At 45.1% G+C, this 10,824-nt stretch overlaps 1 protein-coding gene across 2 annotated transcripts in view; it reads left to right on the forward strand.

Moving 5' to 3' along the window:
* Nucleotides 1–10,824, forward strand: part of CACNA2D4 (calcium voltage-gated channel auxiliary subunit alpha2delta 4) — a 183,236-nt gene that overhangs the window by 102,850 nt on the left and 69,562 nt on the right. For both annotated transcript variants that reach the window (XM_019544560.1, XM_019544561.1), the window contains one exon: nucleotides 1,918–1,998. In XM_019544560.1, the coding sequence (XP_019400105.1) occupies nucleotides 1,918–1,998 (81 nt within the window). The remainder of the gene's footprint in view (nucleotides 1–1,917; nucleotides 1,999–10,824) is intronic.

Below are 10,824 nucleotides of genomic sequence, written 5' to 3' on the forward strand. Positions count from 1 at the left end.
GTGGGGAAGTGTACAGCACAGAGGAGTTAATAAAGAAGAGAGAGATTGGGATATAAAAGATGAACCAGGATAGAAAGAGACAGGGAGAGAAAATGCACTGAACCTTCCACTCGTGCTCTCCCCTCCTCTCTGGCCCCAGATAAAGAACAGATAATGGCAAAAGGCATGGGCATGGGAGTAGCAGGAGATCTCTTCGGTTCCATTGCCTGCAACTTCATTGCATAGCATAAAACTTAGAAAGCCAAGCACTGGCATCCTTCTGGGTGACTTCTCCTAAAATCCCTGTATAGTTTCCAGCTGACAGGCAATGTGATAGTGGGATGTTGTACCTTCATTCCCTATGAACTGTTACCCATGGTACCATTCTACAAGCTGCTAGGTGTTGTGGGCCAGATCCTGAGGTCCTGATTTAGGTAAGCTCCTATGGAAGTCGTTTTGCATGAGTTAGGACTGTTATTGCTATTGCTTATATTGGGATATTCCATAATATAAGAAACCCCAGCCAAGATCAGGCCCCATTGTGCTGAATGCTCTTCATACTCCCTGTAGGAGAGAACCACAGCACCAAAGAGCTAGATAGGCAAAGCAGAAAGGACATTTTACAAAATAGCAACTGAGTGCCAAAGAAAAGTGTGATTCACCAGTGTTATATGAATATATGATGTCCCTTTGAAGGGTTTGATTCTTCATTTTTGTGGACCCAAATCCTCCTTTACACATGTTGCATGGGAGCTTGGGGTCACAAGGGAAGCAGGATCAGGTCAGTCAATGGGCATCCTCCTGGCAGGATGCTTCTGCAGGTCAGATCTCTGCCCTTGTGCAAGTCAATCTAACTTGAGTCAGGAAAACTCTACACAAGCTTTCAAGCTAAGTCACACAGTGCAGCTGCAAAGTCCTGTGCAGGATGTGTCAGGCACCTGCAAGAATGATAACAGCAGAAATAAAAAAAGAAAGAAACAAGTGCCAGAACTCTGAGAAAGGGAAAAGGACCTTCATCTCTTGGCTGAGGTAAAATATTTGTTTCCACAATATGCTGGGAAGGTTTCAGTTGCAGAAAAAAAATATGCTTGGAAATACTGATGTTCAAAACATCCCCACAGGAGTTATTAAAAAAAAAAAAGGAAAACCCCAAGCCCTACTTGTGCTACAAATAGATCCAATAACTAGATTTTTTTTAAATAAACCAAAAAAAGGAATCTGGCCCTAGGACAGCTGCAGAGGCTGTGAACAGACTTAATTTTCAACTGCTGTTGAAATGTCAATTTACTTTTCAACTGCTGTAAAAGAAATGTGACAGTTACAGCTGGGGAGTGCACAGGAGCTGCTGTGATGTATCTGTTACCTCTGAATGCTACAAGGGTAGCAAAACCACTGTTTAACTCTGAATTAAAGAGGGTAAAAATTGCCAGGATTTGCCACTCACATAAGGCTATAGGAACTTGCAGACATAACTGTTACATGATAACCACTTATACCAGTATATCAGTTACATCTGTCCATACCTTAAATTAACAAACTTGTGAAATACATATTTGCACTAGAAGAACAGCCATTTTTCTATCCTGCTTGTGGTACTAATGTGACTGTTATAACAGGCACAGGGCCAGCCTATGATGTCCTTTACTTGATTTCACAAGAGTTAGGAGCCATATCTGACAGTAACAGCCAGCACATGTGTATGGGCACATCTACACATCACCCTGCAGCAATGTAGTGACAGACTGTGGCAGTATACGATGCGCTTTTTTTTCGATGAAAAAGGAAGGGATGAGGTGGCTATTCCTACTGCACTTTAGTGATTTCTCTGGTCTTCCCCCCCCAAGGAAAGTAAAGACCTCAAGTGTGTGCATTTCTACACCCGCTTCTACTGGCAATAGAGGGGAAGTAATCAGCTTTGCTGTCTTCTTATTTTTACAGAGGGAAGTGACAGACCAGAGGTGGTGACTGTGAGCACAGCTGTGGCTGTGACTGTAGATGGGAAGACAGCTATTGCTGCAGGTAGGAAGAAATCAGGTACAGGTTTCTGTTTTCTGTTATGCTAAGAATGGTGGTATAATGGGGAAGGTGAGATCTTGGTGAGTTCTTATTGCTGTAGAATCGTCTTGCTAAGGACATAGTGGGGAAACTTCTCATTTGTTCAGTCTATTTGTGACATTGCAAAGCACTAGACAGTATACTTCATGGCTAATATTCATTGGGTCAGCAGAGTTGGAAACTAACCTTTGCTGGTGGAAGGGGGCATGAGGCCTGATTTCAAAGTTTCTCCTTTAAATCCCTCCCAATTCTCCGAAAAGCTAAGCTTTGAGACCCCCTATGAAGGAGTTTTGCTCAGTGTCATGGAAAGTAATGATCTTTCACCTCTAAAGAGAGCCCAAGATGTTGCATGAACTTTACAGTTATCCAGAGAAATTGCTTTATAATATCCATCACCTCTGGAGTGAACTGGGGAGGGACCCCGTTTAGAGTGAGTTCCATATCTAGCTAAAGGTCTCAGTTGAACTTAAGCCAAAGAAGGGAAAATTTAGGTTAAATATTAAGGAGATTTTTCTAACTTAAACAATTCAGCTTAGTGAGGAAACAAAGTTACCCAAGTAGGTTATAAAGTCACCATTACCAGAGATATTCACAGATTGACAGCCACCTGTGCAAGATTGTTTAGGCCTAATTGAATCAATCATGGCACAATACAAGGAAGCAGACTAAAAGTATAGGTACCAAATGATTATTTTCAATTTTCATCAGCGTTGACATACAGCTGCCAATGAAGTCAGTTAGAAACTCTGCTTCTCCTGTCTATGCAGGGTTAGGTGATAAGCATATCTGTGACCTATTTACATTAGTATTTGACAATGGTGATTGCTAAGAAGAGTCCCAGGATTAACACAGCTGGGCTGTCAGATCAGAGGGTCAACTACTGCATTTACTGGGTAAATGGTGTTCAGGGTAGACCCTTAAGCAGCATAAACTGTTATCAAAACCAATACGATGAAAAGATTGTCTGCTTGAGAGACCTATAGAAGAGAGATGCTGTGACCCTCAGTAATAGCCTGGGATTTGGGAAGTATAAGCCTCTGGGGTTGCTCTAAATTATGCTGTATTGCAGTAGCCATTTATCGTTCAAAACAAAACAGTGTGCTCTGGGTGAGTCTATCTCCTGACTGTGCTCCTACAGAAAATGCTGCAAAAGGCACTGTCAGTGCAGGGTTATTTGCTGGCTCTAGGCACCTGGAGGTCTTCCCAGCACTTGAAAATATTCCTTGGCGACCAGTCTTGCCCAGTTTAGAGCCCTGACTGGACTGGCATGTAGAGGCCAACCAGGACCTAGAATCAGGGTGTGAGGAAAGATTCATCTTGGGGGAAATTTCCAGTGCTACTAGCTTTACTGTATCTTTCTTTGTGAAGTAATAACGTCTCCCAGTTACATTGTGCTTTGAAGCTCCAAAGCATTATGCAAACATTAACTAATGTCTAGATTATTAATCATAATTAATAAGACAGAAGTTTATCTCTTGGGATGTCAGTCCAGTGCCTTTCACTAGAAATAAAAAATAAGAAATGGTAATTAGGCCCTTGCTGCCCTGCCTGCAGATTATATGACGTTGACTGTCAGTCCCTAGGGAGTCAGTAACCTGGGACTTTATCCTTCTCAGGAGGGATGCTGCCCTAGTCACATGCAACTGCTGGCAAAATACTTTAGTAATTTAAAATCCCAGTGAAACTGTTAGAGACTGTGCCAGCATTTAGCTCTCTCTCTTTAGATTATATCTATTTTGCTGCATCACCTTCTTCACAAAGCAGTTATTTGGTTGGTCATAGGCCACCATTTTGAGCATAAGTTCCTTTTTAAGAGATGCTTACTGCAGTTGCTGTGTGGTGCTGGGCACTGGACAAATGCACTGGGGGACATGGCTGAAATAGTTGCTGAGCTGCATAGAATATGCAGGAAAGGCCTGTGTTCCCAGAAGATTGATAGGGCATCAAAAAAAAGCCCAAAACTTGAGATCCAGGGTTTAGTCTCATAGATGCTCATATGCACATGCCCCAGCAGTGTGCTAGCAACATTGCCATCTGCAGTGAGTGACCTTATTACAGGGAAAGGACCTCATTGACCTGCTGGGACACCACCAGGAGGTGAGACTCTCTGGGGGCCAGCTGGTTGGCACTTTGCTGGCAGAGAAAGCAGTAAAATCCCTGAGCTAATCAAATCCAATGGTAGCTTCATAGGAGAGAAGGGGCAACTTGCTCAGCTCCTCAGATCTCTTTCTCCTGCATACTCATAGAGCAGTCAACTTCAGAAAAGCATAGAAAGTAGCATCCTAATGGGCTGAGCAGCTGTTGCCACAGCCTCTTGAAGTGGCACTGCCTGGGAACTGCATAGTCAGCAGTGTGTTTGGCACTGAGTTCGGGAAAGGGAAGGGCCTTATTTTGCTCCAGCAATTCCCAGAAGGCAGAACATCATCTGCCACAATTTTGGACAACCTTAAGGTTGGTCCAGCCCTGTGCATAGGTGGAGCATAGTGTCATTGGTGCACTGAGATCACTGCTCCCATATGAAACAATGCTGTCTCCTTGCATCATGTTACTCTCCCATCAGTCTGTCCATCTGCATCTCTGGCCCCAAAGACCTTATGATCTGTCTTTGTGTTCTGTGTTTAGTAGCATAGCCTCCTAAGTACTCAGCAAAACACATCTAGTAATTTAAAAGAACAGGTTCAAATTCTGAATAAGGAGCATTAGGCTCTCATGAATATCATGAGCAATCAAACCAGAAATCATGACCACTAGGTATAGGGACTCCCATACAAAAGGGAATATGTATGGATCACTTATTGTCACACAGAATTACCAGCCCCCTTCTCCTTCTCACTGTTCCCCTTGTCTGACGTAGTTTTCCTTGTACCTGGCTGTCCTTTTGTTAGGAGCAGGGGCCATGTCCCCCAGTGCATTTGTCCAGTGCCCAGCACCATAGAGCTCCAACTTTAACTGAGATGGACTGCAATATAAATATTTACTAATAATAACCTCAGCCAATCTGAGTGCAGAGATTTGCACACTGCACCACTTCTTCTTCAGGGGAAAAATGTGCAACAATTATGTAAATCAGACTTCCCTTCCTTATCCAATCAGAGTACAGTGCTTTGCATAGCTCAGAAATAAGCCTGCTGTTTAGGGTCAGGCTCTATGCAGCATCCCTGTGCTTTGGCTAGGCTGATGTCCATTCAGGGACAGATTGGCTGGTAGTAAGATACAGGTTTCTCCTTTCAGAGACCAGTTGGCATTTCCCTGGGAAAGCCATGTGTCCCCTGCCTATTGGCTTGATACCCCTTCCAGAGTGGGACTCCAGCCCAGGAGCTGGCTCTTGCCTGTACCCAGCAAAAAACACCTAGCTTAGGGTCACCCATCACACTCCCCCTCTTGGCTCTTCTGATTGCTGTTGCTGTCATGCTGGAAGGGAAAGGAGCTATTGTCATTAGGTCCAGAGAGGCTCACGTACAGTCAGATTTTCGAGACTGACACCCTGTGACTCTGCCAGGCTCTCTTTGCTCACAAATTATTTGATATCGTTTTAATTCTGAGCGGAATTAGAGCAGTGAGGGGGTTGCTATAGCAACCGTTTCCTTGCGCCTTTGGTCTGACTCATTGCAGACAATTACTCTCGCGCTCCAGGATTCACAGATGTGATAGGAGAAGAATCATGTGCTTGGCTTTCAACTTTTTGTATTTAATTTCCTTTCCATCCCTCCTTGTATTAACTCCTACCTCTCTGCAAGAGCTAGGAGTGTCTGGGTACACCTAGTCCATAGGGGACCACATAAGTATCTGTGACCATGTTGCATTTTTGTAGAGACTGGGGAAGTGGGGATGTACCAGGCCTGAGGGAATTTCTGTGTATTTGCATAAGCAAAACTTACATGTACAAGGCAAAGGACATGCAAGAACTAGCAGTGCATATATTCACTAGGGGCACATCTACATTTGCATTAATGTACTGTTGCTATTGCACATTAAATTTAGTATCTTTAATAGGAGGTACTAACTAAATGCACAGTAGCCAGTGTTACTGCATGGTAACAGAGGCACACAGTCTTTTGGTGACACTTAAATCTTTGTAGACTAATTCTACTGTACATTAGTGCATTAGCATGACTTTTGCCATGACACGCTAATGCACAGTAGAATTAGTTTACTGTGCATTAAGCATCTCATATAAACTTGCCGTAGGGGGTGCACACATGTAAGATGTGCCCTGAGGGTATGCTTCTGGACACACACACGTACGTGTGTGTGTGTGTGTGTGTGTGTGTGTGTATATATGTGTGTGTATATATGTGTGTGTGTGTGTGTATATATGTGTATATATGTATATATATATAATTATCCTCAGTGCTTGAAATATGCACCTAATGTCTTATTTGAATCAGTGTGGCTGATATATGTGAACCCATGGATGCACTTGTATATGTATCCATGGGAGTTGTCCTGAGGGGGAGAGGGTTCATAAAAGTCTGTAAAGGTGCTTCAACTGTAAGTGTTCAGGAGGATTGTTGCTGGGCTGCTAATCATTCACTACCAAGGTCTGCTAATGGTTATGGACTGCACATGTAGGATCCACATGAGAACTGTCCTGCTGCTAGGCAGGTGCCATGACACTCCTGACAGCAGAATTTGAATCTGGGTCTCTGCATCAATGACAGGGCAGCACAGTCTGAACTGACCCTCTCCCAGACTCTTCCTAGTGCAGTCTATTGATAGTGAAATTGTGCATATCTGGATGCACCTAATGCACAGGAGAGCCTAACCCTGATGGAGAGGAGAGGGGTCATTCACTTGTGCTACAGAGAGAATGAAGGTGATGGTCTGTGGGTGAGTCAGAGAAGCAGCCTGCGTACTTTGCGATAAGGGCTTTGAGGAATGTTGCCTATTTTTGTGCCAGGGTTTGCACTGTGGGGACCCTGCACTGCCTTTACCTAGGATACTTCAGCTTTGATAAAGGGAGAAACCTTCAGGGAGTTCCTCTTCCACACGTACTAGGGATGAGGGGGCACAGAGGTCATGAAAAGGAACTGAAGGTGACAGGAGATGATAGCTGAGTTGGAATCAAACTGCCTGCACCCTCTTAGCTTCCACCTTTCCCTGTGCTCCCCTGGCCAGAGCCACAGCCAACATGCCTGTGCTTGCGTGCTCGCTGTGGGTAGAGTGTGACCAGACCTCCAAAGGTAGCTTGTAATTCACCTCGTGGTACCATACCCTGACCTCACCTCCTTGCTAGCCTCCACCACAGTCAGCGGACTTCGGGGCAAATTGTCCTCCCCTTCTGCTCCCCTCTGTGCCACTCAGTTATTGCCAAAAGAGCAGAAGTTACCCATAAGCCCCTTGGTAAGGATTCCTCCATTGTGTGGGAGGGGAATCTCCAGCTGGCATGGGACTGGCGCAGCAGTTCCAATGCATCCCTTCTCACAGTCCCTGCTGCCAGGGGCTTGTCAGGGACAGGAAAGTGAGATGGCTGGAGGGCACTGTACTGCTCCCAGCCGGTGCATCGTTGGTTGGGGCTGAGTTTAGAGCAGGTCCTGTACCAGGCCTGAACTGGAGAAATAGGGTTATGGAAAGAATGGCAATACTTTGTTTCTCTGCTTCTCCTCTCTTGGACTGCTCTGGGTGACTGTGCATGTGTGTCCCCTTTTAATACTCCTGTGCTGCATTTCCTTTGGCTTTCACAGGGGAAACAGAGGAGCAGCCAGAACACCTCTCCTGCAGTTCAGGTGGTGGGGGAGGCTGCCCAACAGCTGTAGCCAGGAAAAGACAGCTGCTTCTCATCAGCTTGAATCAGAGCTGCTCCTCTAGGGCTGCAAGCAGTAGGAAGCCCCTACACCTCCTCCCTGTATCACTGGCGGTGATTTGGATTCCCCATCATGATGGACACAGCTGAGGGTCTCAACTTGGACCCCATTGCTCCTGGGAAAGGGCTGCAGAAGACCCATCCCTGTTTTCTGACAAGGGTTTTGTGAAGTAAAATAATAGTGAAAAGGAGAAGCCCCTGCTTATAGTAACAAACCTTTTAAAAGGCAGATGGGGCTGTGGGGGCTGGAAGATTTTGCAGCAGCTGAGAAGTGACAGTTGAGGAGATCAGAGCTGGGAAATGTGAAAAGCACCTTGGTCAGAGATGGAAGGAAAAGCTGAGTCTTTAGGGGAGAGAAAACAGGAGAGGGAGAGGAAAAGCAATCAAAGATGTTTAGACCAAGGGAAGACTTAACCCAGCATAATCTGTGCAGAGGGAGAGGTGTAAAGTTGCAGGATGAGTCCAGGAGTGGAGGAGGAAACAAAGACCGTGTGAAGGACAGGATGACCTTAACGTAAAGCAGGGGTGTCATGTACACGTCCTGTGGGCTGGATCCAGCCTGCAGAGATTGGTCATTTGGCCCATGGCACTTCACTGTGGCTCAGTGGTTCTCAACCTTTTTTGGAGATGAGGCACCCCTCATGGGACTTGAGGCACCCTTCAGTAACTTTTGTGTATTGTGGCATCCAGTTTCAAAAAACAATTTGCATATATTACCTTCATACCATATATTGCACTGCTTGCCCCCTGGCGGAGGGGCCAGGCAGTTGGGGTGGGGGATAGACCAGACCTTACCTACCTCCTCACACTTCCCTGTACCCTTCAAAGGATCTGGTGGTGCCACTGGGTGCCACGGCACCAGGTTGAGAATCACTGCTCTGGCTGGACAACTTACCTCCAGATCTGGCCCATGGGGCTCCTCACCGCAGCACCCAGAACCACTGTGTTTGCATGGCCAGCACCCAGAGGGTTAGCACTGCCATGCTTTCTGTTCTTACCTCTATCTTTCCATGTGACCTTTAGCTAACTGCCCTGTGCCTCAGCTTTCCCATCTATAAGGAGGAAACAATGCACACAGACCTGGCGGGGGTGTTGTGAACCTGGACTAATGAGTAACTGTAGGAAAGGTGATATTTTTTTACTTCAGCTTTGATTAGCTTGATACTAGAAGACTGCGGACACAATGATAGTATGTTATACCACACTTTTAAAAAGGTTGTAAAAAAATAAGAGAGTGCAGGGAAGAGCCACAACAATTATTTGAGAGCTGGAGGAAAGTGGCAGACTTGAAGAGTTCAATCTGTTCAGTTTCTCTAAAGGAAGCTGGAGAGGTGATTTGATACAGCACACAGGTAATGCCCCAGGGAGAAAATACTGGGTAATAAAAAGCAGAGAAAAGAACAACAAGAATCAGTGGCTGGAAGCCAAAGCCACACTGATTCAAATAAGACAGTAGGTGCATATTTCAAGCACTGAGGATAATTATGCATTACAGCAAATTACCAAAGCAAAGCTGGATGCCTTTCTAGAAAATCAGATTTAGCCAAGTGTAAATACAAATACAGGAATAGCCCCTCCATTTTCTTATTGACAAGTAAAACAGACTGAGCTCTACATATCTGTCACTCTAAGGCACTTGTTTCAGCCCACAAATATTTTCTGTGGCTGTTTTCTCCACCTTCCATGTGGCCTGAGATAGGCAGAAAGTCAGGCTAGATAGCCTTAGGCTCTCTGAATCTGTGCATTTCTGAATTCATTAATGTCTGAATGCCCAAAGAAAGCTTCACAAGGTAGGTGCTATAAAAATGCAAAGCATTATTTTTACTCTGGCTGTTTCTCCAAAGCATCCTGTGGAGCTGGGTGAGTGTCTCTGTATATCTTCTGTAGTATTTACTCAAGTGAAAAAAACCTGAGTTGATTGCTCTTTTTGTGCCTATCATCCATTCACTCTCCACCACTGTTCCAATGAGCGCATCTGCTCCCAGTCCATGGAAATAACAAATGGTAAAGGTTAAACAGCAACTTTGTGGTGAGCTCTGAAAAGTGGGCAGCACACTGTAGACTGCCTCAGGAGCTTTCAGAGCTTGCTCCTAGCTTGCTATTCCCATCCCAGTCAAGACACTTGCACCAGGTCTTTACTAGACACTGGTACAGCTCTGTTGAGGAGCAGTTCTGTGAAACAATAAGCTGAATGCCCTTGTGTACCGAGAGAAATGCAGCAGCCCTGTGAGAACTACTTTCTCCCCCTCCTGCACAGCTACCACTGGCATGGTAAGGCCAGGAAAGGGACCAAAGAGGCCCCTTTATATGCAGCCTCACAAGCCAGGCATCAGATTGTGAATATTATATAATGTCCTTAGAGAGGGAATTTTGAGTTCATAAATATTCTGTCATAAGAAACCCAGTTCTCAGAGTTCACATTCCTCTGAGCAGAAGACAGAAACTGGTCCTCTGATCTATGCACCTAGTCCAAATTAACCCAGCTGTTCTCTGTGGCCAAAGAGATCAGGACTAGGAGCAATGGCCTCAAGCTGCAGCAGAGGAAATTCAGTTTGGAGAACAGGAAGAACTTCATGACTATAAAGGTGGTCAAGTACTGCAACAGGCTACCTAGAGAAGTTCCAGAATCTCCACCTCTAGAAATTTTCAAGAGTGGATTACACAGACACTTGGCTAGGATGATTTAGCCAGGGATGATCCTGAGTGGGCTGAACTAGATGATCTCAGGACATCCCTTCCAGCCCTACTTCCCTATGATGTTATGAACAGCACTCACATAATGAAGGGCATGCAATAAGCTGCCCTTGAGTAGGGACCTACTTAATCCAGAGTTTTGTGGATTCTGCAGAATCTGTGAAATCCAGGATTGTCCTAAAAAAAACCGTGAAACCAACAAAAAACCCCTTAATTTAAAAAAAAAATGCTAGCTCCCCAGTGGGAGACTCACCCTGACCACAGTGACTAGCATAATGACATCTATGAAATCC

The sequence above is a fragment of the Crocodylus porosus genome, unplaced genomic scaffold, assembly GCF_001723895.1.
Source record: "Crocodylus porosus isolate Cpor-Errol unplaced genomic scaffold, CroPor_comp1, whole genome shotgun sequence".
NCBI lineage: Eukaryota > Metazoa > Chordata > Crocodylia > Crocodylidae > Crocodylus > Crocodylus porosus.